We start from the raw sequence: 14249 nt of genomic DNA on the forward strand, positions 1-14249 counted from the left end.
GTATCCTTAATGTGGGGCAGATGAATCAGGGATGTGCATACACACTACTATTTTCTGTTTTTATGGTCTCAGTCCTAAAAGGTGCTGAAAGACCACAATCCTCACTGAAGTCAAGGGACTACACAAAAATCAGGCCCATGGGTTCTGATCCTGCGATCACGTCTGCTTATGTGGGTCAGATTGCAAGATTAGGATGTCAGACTATCGGTAGCGCTGGTTGCAAATTTGCTGAAATACTTTTTCTATTAAAAATCCTGCTTTATTCCAAAGTGATATGTATTGAAAAAGGTATCAGCATTCAGTGAGGGGTAAGGGATTGGGAGAGTGCCCCACAGCTGTCAGTGGAGTGTGGCATATCAGAGGGTTGACACAGAAACATGCAATGGCAATGTGGCAAAGACTAGGCTGTTCTCTCCCCAACCCTGCCTCCTTTTTTCCTCCTTGATCAACCAGGCCAGCGTATGGCAGTGAGTGGCAGTAACAGGCGGTTGCCTCCCCTCACCACACAGGCAGTGCAAGTGGAATCCTGCTCTGTTCTGTGTGCTCTCCCAGCCCACTGAGCCCCACTTCTCCATAGGCAGCAGAGATCAGAAGCTGCTGCTCACACTGCCCATGCAGTGAATGTGTCTGGGGTGGGGGGGATTCCTGATGATGCCACTGCCCACCACCACTCTCTGCCCCAGACAATCCTACCCCTCCCATCCATGTCAGGTGGTGCAGTGGCCACAGGGCCCCCAATAGCATGGGGCAGCCTCCTCACTTTATCCTCTGGACAGGATGGGTCTGCCCAAAGTGACCCAGTACAGTGCACAGGGGTCTCCTCAGACCTGCATAGCAGTGATACATTAGTGCACGGCCCAAAGCCAGCGTGAAATGGGGAGGGAGCACAGCAGGATGTATTGAAATATGTAATGCTAGCACCCCAAGGCCACCTGCATGCAGGATGACAACAGGAGTGGCACCCCAGGGCCGCACATGATATCAGGAAGCATGACACCGACGTAGGACGAGGTTGGGCGGCAGTCCCGGGCCGTGCAAGGAAACACTGATACCCTGAAGGGAAACGCAGATAGAAGCGATGCTAACAACCCCACCCCCTCACGGGTAAAGAGACGTGTCGCTTCTGGCTGCTTCTAGGACCTTCTGAAGGAAGCGGGGCGGAGGCGGGAGGCGAGCGAGGAAGGCGGGACACGGAGTAGAACTAACAGGCTCCGCCTCCTTCTCGGACGTTCGGAAGGGAGAGCAGGGGAGGGGAGGGGATAGGCTCAGCGCTGCAATGAATGAAGTCACCTTGCATTGTGCCCAATTGCTTCTGCTCCCCCCCACGCCGGCTTTTCCCAATGACAGTTGACTTCGCGCAAGCGCACTCCCCATCGCCGTCTTGAAAGGCAGCTGTTGGCAAAGGGGCGCGCGAGCGAGCAGGGCCCGTCATAGCGCACGCGCAGTTTCCTCAGCTATCGGCCAGACGCACGAGCGCACATCGAGAACTTTATCCGTGGCGCACGCGCATTGTGTAGCCAGCACTGCCCGCTCTCGGCCCCCCCTCACAGCGGTGAGGGTTGGAGTGGCCGCCCCCCGTGCCTGACGGTGAAGGTTCCCGATGGTTCTGGAAGGAGGCGGTGCCGGCAGTATATAAGGCAGGCGGGCGGTAACGTGCGATCAGTGCCGTTAGGTGCAGAGAGAGAGAAAGGGGACCATCTGGCAATAGGAGTAGCCGTCACTGATCACCGCAAAGGTGAGTCACAGGAGCTGCGTCAGCAGTTGTGTGTGTGGACGAGTTATTGGAGAACGCGGTTTTCTGTTGTCTTCTGCGGCTGAGGGGTTAGTGGGCTGATAGTGGACGGTAGCGCAGGCAGCCCTGGGGGCGAGAAGGAAGGACAGGCTGAAGCACCTTTCCAGAAGGCTGTGGGGTGGATAGGGGCACCGTTTCTTGATAGGACCACCTGTAGGGTGGTGGAGGTGGTACGGGGTCCCTGGGTGGGTGGTGGGGGATTTACGTGCGTTCCACAGAAGCAGGCGGGAACGGGGCAAAGGAGTTCACAAAAGCGCTGCAGTTTTTTTGGCTTCTCGGAGAACTGGTGGGGAGGCGACCCGGTTCCCCTGGTTGCCTGCACGGGGTCCCGGCTGATGTGCAGAAGGGGGTGATGGAGGAGCGCACGGGTGGAGGTGGGAACCGGCGGGAGGGGATGCCCTGGACTAGGGACCCGGTCTTGCGGCGAGTTGGGGGCGGGGGGAGCGGAGTACGAAGGCTCTGGCAGTTTCTAGAATCTGTTCTTGAGCTCAGTCTGTAGGGGGCGCTGCGTTTCGACGAGTTGTCAGCGTCTCACCCATTTCAGTGGCGCTTACCATTAATGGCTGTCAATTGTACAAAGTACTCGGGATGGGATAGATGTGTGTGGTGGTGTCTCTATATGGGTGGATTTGATTTGAGCTAGCACTGTTGAACTTAAGCTGCCTTGATGGGCAGAACCTGTTCTGTTTTGCAATTAGAATATGAACCGTGGATTGTATAAAACTATTTATTTCTGTATTTCTAATTGGACAATATAAACACTTGTTGTGTGTTAACGCTGCTCTGCAGCTTTCAGAAGAATTCAGTTTTCTTAGGTGAAAGACTGCTGGAAACAGTAACCAAATTGTCAGTTGAACTGATAGGCTTTGACTGGTTACGTTAAGGGATATTCTTCACTTTTTTATTCTTAAATGTTAAAGTAAAACTTGTTTTGGGATTCTGTTAATTTCTGTAATGGTAACTTCTGTACTCACACTTGGCTGGCAGGAATGGTTAGTGCTTGAGTGCTGTAAAAAAAACTTGACTCCTTCATGTAAGTGCTTGGTAGACAATTGGGGAAATGGAGTACAAAGGTTTGAGTACCTCTTTGAGGAGTTGAGTATAGTGTTCAGCATTTGCAGTTCTTCCTAGACAAGGACTATAAGTGGGAGATGTAATGCTCTTTGCCAATAAGGGTATCAACTAGGATTCTTTCACTTAGTAGTCTAATGACACTTTATTTATGCTTAAGAAGCTTTCTCTAACAGTAGTGGTCTTCATTAAGAGACATTTTAGTTGATGGCTGTAAAAACAGATGAATAACAGTGCTTGATCCAAGAGCCTTTTTTTAAAAAGTTGTTTGAAAATTACAACTTTATTGCAACAGATGCCAGAAGCTGTGGAGACTCAAGACCAGCCAATGGAGGAGGAGGTGGAGACCTTTGCCTTCCAGGCTGAAATAGCTCAGTTGATGTCTCTCATCATCAACACTTTCTACTCAAATAAAGAGATTTTCCTGAGGGAGCTGATTTCCAATTCATCGGATGTAAGTAATGAATGTATATTTGAAGCATTTGCAGCCACTGACATGGCTACCGTGAAATACAGAGTGAGGGGTCTTACAGTGGTATTTATATTTTTTTAGGCACTGGACAAAATACGATATGAGAGTTTGACTGATCCAAGCAAACTAGATTCTGGAAAAGATCTGAAAATTAATCTTATTCCCAACAAGCATGATCGTACCCTGACCATTGTGGATACTGGCATAGGGATGACCAAAGCTGACCTGGTTAACAACCTGGGTACCATTGCCAAATCTGGCACCAAAGCCTTCATGGAGGCATTGCAAGCAGGTGCTGATATTTCCATGATTGGTCAATTTGGTGTTGGCTTTTACTCTGCCTACTTGGTGGCTGAGAAAGTAACAGTGATCACTAAGCACAATGATGATGAGCAGTATGCTTGGGAATCTTCTGCTGGAGGATCATTTACTGTTAGACTTGATAATGGTGAGTGTAAATATTTTGTTGTACAGTAGCTGTTAAAGTAGTGCATAGTGTAGGAAAAGACAAATGGAAGGGTCTAAAGTTCTATTGCTGTAGTCTAATTTAGAACTAACATTAAAATGGCTTTTGGGGTAGTGTCTTGGCTATTCTCGCAAAATGAATTTACAGGGGAAGTGAATTAACAATAGTAGCATAGCAGTGGTTCTCAATTTATCATCTTTTTAAAAAAATCTGTTCAAATTTCTGTTTTGTGAATATAATTAATGTACTGTCCTTTGTATGTTGCAATGGTTGTGCTTTTTGTATAGGAGATCATGCCTCTAAAGGAGGATTTGTACATAAGGACAGAAAAGGCTAATTCTAAAAACACAAGGAAACATAAAATTCCACATGTAAATATGGGTATACAGGAAACTCCCTCCAAGGGAATGGGAGGCATGAGACGCATAAGTAGATATATTGGTAAATTGGAATCTTACCTATGATTCCATCATAAAAACTTAGCTTGGTAAATACTTTGCCAGACCTTATTTTGTGCTTGTGGTAAAAATCTCAGATGTTCGTTTTAGGGGAACCTCTGGGCCGTGGTACAAAAGTCATTCTGCATCTTAAAGAAGACCAGACTGAGTACTTGGAGGAAAGACGAGTCAAGGAAATTGTGAAGAAGCACTCCCAGTTCATTGGCTATCCAATTACACTCTTTGTAAGTGTCTGCTATAGCTAAACTTAGACATAACAAAATATTCAGTGGTATAATCATAATGTGTATAATTCTACAGAAACAATGGATCAAACGTCACTTCTAATATGTAGTGTAGACAATATTTTTATCTCTAATCTTCACCACCCTCCTCAACCAAGTCTGACAGTAGTCCTGTTATGTGGAGTCACAGAATAGTTGGCACACTGTGCTTAGGTACATAAGTAGCTATAGTTAAATGTAATAAACTTGAGGTTTTTCCTAGATGTCTTCTGCTTGGAGCTTAATTTTATAAACACAACTTGAGTGCTGTATATGCCCATAGATCAGGGATTTTTCAGGGCTCTTATAGTCTGATCTCTGCCTTACTGTAATTCAGAGGGTAAATACTAAGATTGCTTAGAACAATGCACAATTCCTTGGTGTGAATTAGAATTGTCTGCAGACTACATTAGTAGTGAGGGCGTTGTCTTTTATTTTTTTTGATTAAATGCAGACTATAGTTTTCTGACTAAGAAGACCTGTTACAAGACTCTCTAACTTTTCTTCCTTTTTAATAAGGCATTTTCCAAAGGAACTAGAGATGTCTTTCCAGTTAAGAGCAAACTGTATCTGCTGTTCAGGATTGTGCTGGGCTAATATTTGCTTATACTAAATAGTGATGTGCAGAAATTCTCACATTACTACACTGGGGCTTTCCCAGAGGCTAGGAAGCATGGGGGAGAACTTTAGTGTGTGGTAGGTGGTAGGATATTTCTGTGACTATTAAGGTCAAAAGTTTTTTGACAAAAGGACAAGTTAAGGGTCTCTAACTCAATGCGTCTCATCAGTATTTGCCTTAAATCTAAACTTTTTTTTTTAGGTGGAAAAAGAGAGAGATAAGGAAGTAAGTGATGATGAGGCAGAGGAGAAGGAAGAGGAGAAAGAAGAAAAGGAGGAAAAGACAGAAGACAAGCCAGAGATTGAGGATGTTGGCTCTGATGAGGAAGAAGAGAAAAAAGATGGAGACAAGAAGAAGAAAAAGAAGATCAAGGAGAAATACATTGATCAGGAAGAGCTCAACAAAACCAAGCCAATATGGACCCGGAATCCAGATGACATTACCAATGAAGAATATGGTGAATTCTATAAAAGCCTGACTAATGACTGGGAGGATCACTTAGCAGTAAAAGTAAGTAAGGATTGCAGATAAAAGCAAAATAACAAAGCTCTGTTCCATGACTGGGCTATTGTCTGGGATAACTAACCTATTTCTGCTTGACTTGAGGGCATTTAAAGACATTAGATTGTTTTCTAATGTGAACTTTAAAAGTAATACCACTAAATCTCACTAGAGCCTAGAAACCTCTCAGGCTCTAATCAGCAGCTTTCTGTCAGTCACCTTTTGACAATGTGATTACATGGAAAACAAATTACTTTTACATGAGGGTAAAATCCTATTGGAGTTCTGATTAAGAATGGGAACTTCCTGTGAGGCTCAAATTGTACAGTACTCTAAGAATACTGCTTTATATTACCAACATGCTGGGTGGTAGGTAGAAACCAGGGGTGGGTCAGTGGGGGGTGTACAAGTGACTACTAAGAAGAACAATGATACTTTGCTTTAGTGACTGCTTTTTTTTTCTTTTTAAACACTATTTGCAGCACTTTTCTGTGGAAGGGCAGCTGGAATTCAGGGCTCTCTTATTTGTCCCAAGGCGTGCACCCTTTGACTTGTTTGAGAACAGGAAGAAGAAGAACAACATTAAATTATATGTACGCAGAGTTTTCATCATGGATAACTGTGAGGAGCTAATCCCTGAATATCTGAGTAAGTAGGTCTTAAACATTTTTCTGGAGTTCTTATGGTTGAACAGCATTTCCTATAATACTTAAAGAGGGCATGGATGTCAATGGCAAAACAGTAAAAGGGATCAACTATCAAACTCTAGTGACTCGGTCACTTGTAACCTTAGGGGAGACGCATTTGCAATATGGTGAAGACCATAATCTCCTTGGTTAGCATAATCAAATATCAAACTGATGCATATGCTTTTAATAGACTTCATGCGGGGAGTGGTGGACTCTGAAGATCTGCCTCTAAATATTTCCCGTGAAATGCTGCAGCAGAGCAAGATTCTGAAAGTGATAAGGAAGAATTTGGTCAAGAAATGCTTGGAACTCTTCACTGAATTAGCAGAAGACAAGGAAAACTACAAAAAATTTTATGAACAGTTTTCTAAAAATATTAAGGTTAGTGACTTCACTAACAAGAACTTGTTGGTGGCAATCTCAGTTTGTTTGTTTGGTATCTGCATAATTTGAACATGTAGCATAAAGGTGAGATTTAAAACATTTTTTTTTTTTTTCCCCCTCCCTTCCCAGCTTGGCATTCATGAAGATTCTCAAAACCGCAAGAAACTTTCAGAATTGTTGAGGTACTACACCTCAGCATCTGGTGATGAGATGGTGTCTCTGAAAGATTATTGTACTCGTATGAAGGAAAACCAGAAGCACATATATTACATTACTGGTGAGTCAACTTAGATCTTTGCTGGCTAGTATACTTCCAGAAATAGCTACTGTATGCTGGGATTAGTTAATGGAACAAGTCAGTAATGGAGAAATATGCCACTGCATTCTGACTGACTGCTTAAGATGTGGTGCAGAGTCTTACTGCTCAGCCATGTTTAAAGGTGGAGTTAATGGTATCCTTGCATGTTGGAGATGCCACAAGAGGGCAAGCTGTTCTGTTGAGGTAGTTTTAATGAACAAATTTTCAATTTGTATTAATGCTAAGACATGAGTGGGAACTGTGCTGTTTGGAGGAAAGGAGTACTGGGGTACAAGCAAGGCTTTTACTGCACTTGTATAATTAGCTGTGTAAGATTTTACAAGCAGTCTAGTCAAAATATGACTGAGGGAGCCTCTGAAATAGGAAGTAACTTCAAAGGTAATGAGTAGTAAAAAGCAGAATGAACTCATAGCTGAAAGATTTTTAGCTGTCAAATGTGAAACTCTTTGCAAATTGTTAAACCCATGGGTGTAACAAGTGGATGCAAAGCTAATTGCACATCTCAGATTAGTCGTCTCCTTGAGCAAGTCTTTTTACAGAAGGCAAATCTCAGTTCATTGTCTCAGGTTTGTCTCTGATACACGAGTTCCAAGCTGAAGTTGCAAACAAGGATAGACCATATCCTACAATCTGTGCTCTTTCAGGGACAAGCTTTAAATGAGGACTCAGACTTCCAGGAAAAGGAGTAGCTGTGTTTACTTACTGTATTCAAGTAGCTATGGTTTAAGGCAAAAATGGAATTCTTGCTTTTAGGTGAAACCAAAGATCAGGTGGCAAACTCTGCTTTTGTGGAACGCCTTCGTAAGCATGGTCTGGAAGTAATTTACATGATTGAGCCTATTGATGAGTATTGTGTGCAGCAGTTAAAGGAATTTGAAGGCAAGACCTTAGTTTCTGTAACAAAGGAGGGTTTGGAGCTTCCAGAGGATGAAGAGGAGAAGAAGAAACAGGAGGAGAAGAAAGCAAAGTTTGAAAATCTCTGCAAAATCATGAAAGACATACTTGAAAAGAAAGTGGAAAAGGTATGATCACTTTACTGTTACATGCAACCTTAACCCATTTACTGTTGCTCAGGAGAAACACATTAGTTTTCTAGTCCATATGCTTAGAACACTTCAGGATATTGTATGTATGGTTGAAGTCAGGGTGAAGAATGCTATAGCTTTGTGCATTACTGAAATGCTTTTTTTGGGGGGTGGGGGGGGAACTTGAATTAGGGTTTGTATATAGCAGTCTCTTCTTCCCTTCTGCCAAGTATGCCCCTTTCAAAGTGGGGGAGCTGGGGGAACAGAGTAAGTAATGGTTTTTAGGCCCTCTGTTAGGCAGAAGTTACAAGCATAGCTGATTCCTACAGAAGAATCTTCCACTACTTATTCACCTACCCAAGAAAAAAGTTCCCTGGTTAGAAATCCTAGTTTGTCAGCTTGAGTATTAAATGGGAGGTGCTTTGGTTTCCAGTCAGTAAAACCAAGAGAATTCAGAATAGGTTACTAGGTAGTAATCCTGAGTGACTAAAAGGCTAACATAACTGGCTATATTGATGTTAGTCTGCATATAAGTCCTACTGTTATGTGGTAAATGCAGGTACTCCAGAACAACTACTGCAACCACTCTTCTAGCATCCAGAGTCTAAAGTTAACAACTCTTAAGTAATTAATGCTTCCACATAACAGGTTGTGGTTTCCAACCGTCTGGTGACTTCCCCATGCTGCATTGTAACAAGTACATATGGTTGGACTGCCAATATGGAGAGGATAATGAAAGCACAAGCACTCAGAGACAACTCAACAATGGGTTATATGGCAGCAAAGAAACACCTTGAGATAAATCCTGACCATTCAATTGTTGAAACACTAAGGCAAAAGGCAGAGGCTGACAAGAATGACAAATCTGTGAAAGATCTGGTTATTTTGTTGTATGAAACAGCACTTCTGTCTTCTGGCTTCAGTTTGGAAGATCCTCAGACACATGCTAACCGTATTTATAGAATGATCAAACTTGGTCTTGGTAAGTAAGATTTAGTAAACTAAATTTTCTATATTTTGGGAGGCACTAAATGGCTGCACATAGTTATGGTCTTACATTGGACTGTTCTGAGTTCTTAAACTAAATAAATACTGAAGTGGTTTTAATTGTACATTGCACTTTGTGCAGGCATTGATGAAGATGATGCTGCTACAGAGGAAACTAGTCCAGCAGTTGCTGAAGAGATGCCACCACTTGAAGGAGATGATGATACATCACGGATGGAGGAAGTGGACTAAAATAACTAGATTACAGAAACTTGTGGATGTGTTCTTGGCTAATTTGATAAGTTATATTTTGTATATTGTTACCTGCCAAAATTGACACTGTCTGCATTCCCTCTATTTATTTTCAGAAATGTTCTACCTTATTTTTGTTACATTTTGCTTTTTTTAAAGCTAATGTGAGATACAAATGCTATGAAGGGAATGGTTCTTGGTGCATTTACACTCTAACAACCCTAGTTAGAGAAGTAAGAAGTCATTTTTGTCTATAAAAGATGGTGGCAGGGTTTTTGGCTTATTCTTTATTGGCAGAAATATGGAACATAATAGTATAATATCTGGATGTTAAAGTTGCAACCTGTTACACAGCTCTCTGCTCACTAAACATATTTGTCAGTTGGTACCTAGTAACTAGGCATCAAGAAGAGCTGAAATATTTGGGGAACCTTTAACTCCCTGCTCCTGTGTATCAATCTTGACGTTTAAAAAAATTTTTATACTGTAAAAGGATTTTGAATTGCACTCCTAACATGGAATAGAGTCCACCTGTAAAGCTTCTGTCTTCAGCAATTCTGCATGTACAGTCTAAGCTGTCTAGGAATAAAGGTGTTATGAATGGTTTGTTTTTTTTTTAGTGGATGTTGCATTTGTCACAAGTACGGCAGTGCTGTTAACTGTCTTAAAATTCACTTCTTTCCAGATTAAGTGGAAGCCAGCACTCCTTTGAGCTGCTGGCCACCTGGTAGCACACATCTTTTTTTCCCCTCTTAGTCCTAGTGCAGAAGCTGTAAGAACACTGGCCACTGTTATGGGGGGTGGGAGGGTGGCTTGTAAAGCCTTTTAATACTAATAGATCCCTGAATGCATTGTTGCCTTATGGTTATTCTGAAAACCTGTAAGTTCTCTGTGAATCCAGAAAGCTAAACTGTCAATAGCCTGAGGCCTGTGTAAATTTCCCTGAATTGTAGGGTACCAGCACTGCCCTAGAAAGGATAGCTGAAACTGAAGCAGTTGCCCAACTTCATAAAGCTTAGTGATCTGATGATTATACTGGATACTAAAACTTAAAAGCTGCTGCTGCTGCTTCAGGGAAGGGCCCTGGTGCTAAATTCAATGGTGTTGCTTCCTAAATGGAGTAAGTTTAATTGTCTAAAAATCAAATTTCGGTAAGCTGTCACAGTAAAGACATGATACCAAGGTCAGTTGCAGCCCAAACATGTATGGGTTTCTGGTTGAAAGTGCAAAGGGGTAGGTAAGTACTAGTGAGTTGGCTGTCATTTCCAAAAAATTCCTGTGCCACCTATTGCTATTTTAGAAGACCAGCTGCCACTCTTAATGGTATCTTAAAAACCATAAATGTATTCTGCATCTACAGTGTAAGAGTAAAAGATAAGGTGGGGTTTTTAATTAGTTTTCGGAGCTAGCTACCACTAGCTAGCATGTTAAAAGCTGGGAGATCAGAGTTCAAGAATTCAAGAAACTTGGCAAATAGTGTCTCTGGCTTGTGGCCCTAAAGGTGGGCTGAATTACCAGCAGTCATCGACTTGGCAAAACCAGCTTTTAGGTGGAAAGGTGCACTGCTCAAAGCTTCTTGCACCTATGCCTGGTGTGAATACCTAGCTGTGGGGCTGCTTTTAGATTGCTCACAATTTAAGGCATTGAATGTTTCTGTTTCACAACACTTACCCAACCTGTAGTTTGGCATTTTAACAGGCCCTTCAGTCTCCTGTTCATCATACAGTGATTGTAGAGGGGCCATCTAGTCCTCATGTTAAACCATAATCCCAGGATTGGACAGTTCTAACTTGGTTTGCTTATTTCAAAGAGGGACTCCATATTTCAGTTTTGGAAGAGAAACAGAAATGTGACTTCTGTGATAGCAAGTAGAAGAACCAAAAGGTACATGTCCATGCTAGAAACAGGAGTAGGATTTCTGTGCAGTCTGGGCTATTGGAAAGAGCAGCCTAGCAATCTTACAGGTAAGATTGATGGGATGTGCCCATCAGTATACAACTTGTCCCAGATACTATGACTGCATAACTTTTCCACTAGTTAACACAAATATCCAATGACTGATGTACCCATACTTAAACTCTCCTGGTAAGCAAACTTGCATCTCTAAATGCAGGTCAAGGCTCATACTGTTTTGATGCACTAAGGAAGACTTAATCCCAACACAGACCATCAAATCAGTAGGGGACCTCGCTACAGCATCTTGTGGAGCAGTGCACCCCCAATGTGCTGTAGGATGTGCTAGCCTTCCTCATTCCTTCTCTGCTTGGGATGGTGCTTGGTACTATTCAAGCAAGCCTCAGCAGTAGTATTCAGTATTAAGCATACCTTACTCTGTGAATAGCCTTCTCTTGTTAATTATACTTAGCGCTAATTAGCAATTTAGCCCACAGGGCATGACCCATTACCCTGGCTATAAACCATGTTAGCTGCTACAGGCCTATGGCTCTTAATCTGCATGCCAATTGTATTTGAAGGGTCTAGCTGTCTGAAAAGCATTGGCTCATTAGATCATTTTGTTCCTAGAAGAGTTCTTCAGAGTGGTCTCTGGGTGCTCCACAGTAGATGTCAGGGTTGCCTGAGTGCTGCACATTAGAGATTTGGTTTCAGTCACACATGATCAGGTCCATGCTAGTTGAGCAACTGCCAGCAGTTGCAGATGGACTTTGTTTTGGCTCCAACAGCTGGAAAGATAAAACCCTTAAATTTGTTTTTAATTGTTTTATTGGATATAGTTTTTAGTTCCTATTTTTTTAAAAAAAAAAAAAGGAAAAGTTCTACCACCAAACTATCTTTAGCATAGCCTGCATGTTAACTCTTATCTACAGCCTGTTTTTTTTGTTCTTAATACCTGTTAAGTACCATTAAGGTTAAGCTCTTTGAGTGGTCCCCTTGGGTACTCTACATTAGGTGTCAGGCTTGCCCCAGAACTGCAGATCAGAGATTTCCAAGCTGTAGCTTGTTGGGTTGCATATGTGCCAATGCACATCAGTCTTTCACATGCTTTTGGTCATGCACAATCTGGTCCATGCCAGTTCCTCTCAACCACCAGCAGCTGCACACAGAATTCACTTCAGCTCCAATGCCTAAGACAAATACATTAGTAGTACCATTATCATTTTCTTGTTCAATTCATTCTCTTACAAACTGTTCTAAAGTTTTTCGTGTATATAGCTCAAAAAAAGGGGGGGGAGAGAGCAGGGGCAGGTGCCGCTGCAGTCTGCTTATCTCTACAGACTGTTGAATTTTATCTGTTAACAACTTGTAACTTTAACCAGGTACTTAAGTACTTCTGAGAAGGAGATGTCTCCAACGGGTTTAAGAAAACAAAGCAGTCAAGTAGCACTTTAAGGACTAGCAAAATAGTTTATTAGGTGAACTTTCGTGGGACAGACCTACTGGTTTAAGAAATGTGACTCGTGCCAGGAAGCTGTGCCTGCCTCTCACCGTCATAGCACGTGTATTCACTGTCTGGGAGAGACCTATGTCCCACAGAAATGTCCTCGCTACTCTAAGCTGACAGCCAGAGTGACAAAGGACAGGGGCATGAGGCTGAAAATGATTTTATTCAACAAGGTTTTTCAGCCTGAGCCATGAAGGGCCCTCAGGTCTACATAAACAGAAGGCAACTTCTCTGACCTCAGTGCATAAGAAAAAGAAAATATCCCCTACTCAATCTTTCCTGGTAATACTTGCAAGCAGGATGAGGGAGGCACAGGGCTGGGAAGCACTTGCTGGCAAGGGCAGCACAAAGGCCACAGAACATGAGAGTGCCTGGGGCTCAGACTGGCAAAAAGCCAGCACCGAGGACCCTGCAGGCACGAGAGAGTGCGGCACTGAGACTCCCAGCACTGAGAGAACAGGAACTGGGCATCCCAGCATGGGGTCTGACAGTACCAGAGGGTACTGTGTTTGCAGAACCACAGGCAGAGGAACTGGGCACAGCACCAATGGCACTGGCACCCATACCAAGATCTCAGGCACCAGAAACATTGGCACCAAAGTCCATCGCCAGACGGTTTCATCATGCCACTCTCACCCTGTTCTCCTGAGGTATGCAGCCTGGAGTGGCTGTTAACATCACTATCCCCCTTCCTAAGGCCCACAATCTCCACTTTTACAATCACCTTCTCCCTGGCTCAGGCACCCCTCACTGGTTGCCTCACAGGAGCGGCATACACAACTCTATAGAGACTCTCCTTCAATGTCCACATCATCCAGGAGATAACACTCAGCACTATAGATACAGACATCACTCACATTCTAGATCTGCATCACCAGGTCCATGCTCTTGCTGTAAGTCACTTGTGTCATGAACATCATTGGCACTGGGGTTTAAGGTCAAGGAATAGATCCCCTCTCCGGTCTTCATCATACAGACATTTCTTCTTTGAGTGGTCCCCGTGGGTGCTCCACATTAGGTTGGGCTTGCCCTGCTACTTCAGACCACAGATTTTCAAGTCATATCTCTTCGGGTCACACATGCACTGATGTGCACCAGTCCTTCATGTGCTTTTGGTCGTGTGTGTGATCCGGTCCACACCAGTTCCTCTCAACCACCAATGGCTGCAGATGGAATTCGCTTTGGCTCCAACGCCTAAGACAGATAAATATGTTCCTAGTTCTGTTATCAGTTTTTTTGTTAAGTCTGTTCTCTGTTTAAAGTTCTTCTGTATATAGTTTGAAAAAAAAAAGAGAGAAAGAAGGGGGAAGAAGAGAAGGAGGAGGCAGATGCATTCCGTGGCCTGCTACCTCCACAGACTGTTGAATCTTATCTGTTTTACTAGCTATTAGTAGCTGTTAAGTACCCTGCTAAAGTTACAAGTTGTTAAGTATCTGAGAAATGTCTTCACAGGGGTTTAAGAAATGCGACTCGTGCCACAAAGCTATGCCTGCCTCCAACGGCCATAGCAAGTGCATTCACTGTTTGGGAGAGACCCATGTCCCACAAAAA

General features: G+C 43.1%; 1 protein-coding gene across 1 annotated transcript; it reads left to right on the top strand.

Moving 5' to 3' along the window:
* The first annotated feature begins 1578 nt into the window (after positions 1-1578).
* HSP90AA1 (heat shock protein 90 alpha family class A member 1) lies at positions 1579-9904 on the top strand. Its single transcript, XM_074996497.1, has 11 exons — positions 1579-1735; positions 3159-3317; positions 3417-3783; positions 4350-4483; positions 5343-5651; positions 6125-6290; positions 6522-6712; positions 6845-6992; positions 7788-8056; positions 8708-9041; positions 9189-9904. The coding sequence occupies exons 2-11, from the start codon at positions 3159-3161 to the stop codon at positions 9296-9298; spliced, it is 2187 nt and encodes a 728-aa protein (XP_074852598.1). The 5' UTR covers positions 1579-1735; the 3' UTR covers positions 9299-9904.
* The last annotated feature ends 4345 nt before the right edge of the window (positions 9905-14249 follow it).

This window comes from Carettochelys insculpta, chromosome 6 (genome assembly GCF_033958435.1).
Source record: "Carettochelys insculpta isolate YL-2023 chromosome 6, ASM3395843v1, whole genome shotgun sequence".
NCBI classification, from domain to species: Eukaryota; Metazoa; Chordata; order Testudines; family Carettochelyidae; genus Carettochelys; species Carettochelys insculpta.

Excerpts from the sequence above, each read along its gene's own strand:
- HSP90AA1 (XM_074996497.1), top strand. The coding sequence starts at position 3,159 with ATGCCAGAAGCTGTGGAGACTCAAGACCAGCCAATGGAGGAGGAGGTG. Across the intron at positions 4,484-5,342 it reads GCTATCCAATTACACTCTTT|GTGGAAAAAGAGAGAGATAA; the intron begins GTAAGTGTCTGC and ends TTTTTTTTTTAG. Across the intron at positions 6,291-6,521 it reads GCTAATCCCTGAATATCTGA|ACTTCATGCGGGGAGTGGTG; the intron begins GTAAGTAGGTCT and ends TGCTTTTAATAG.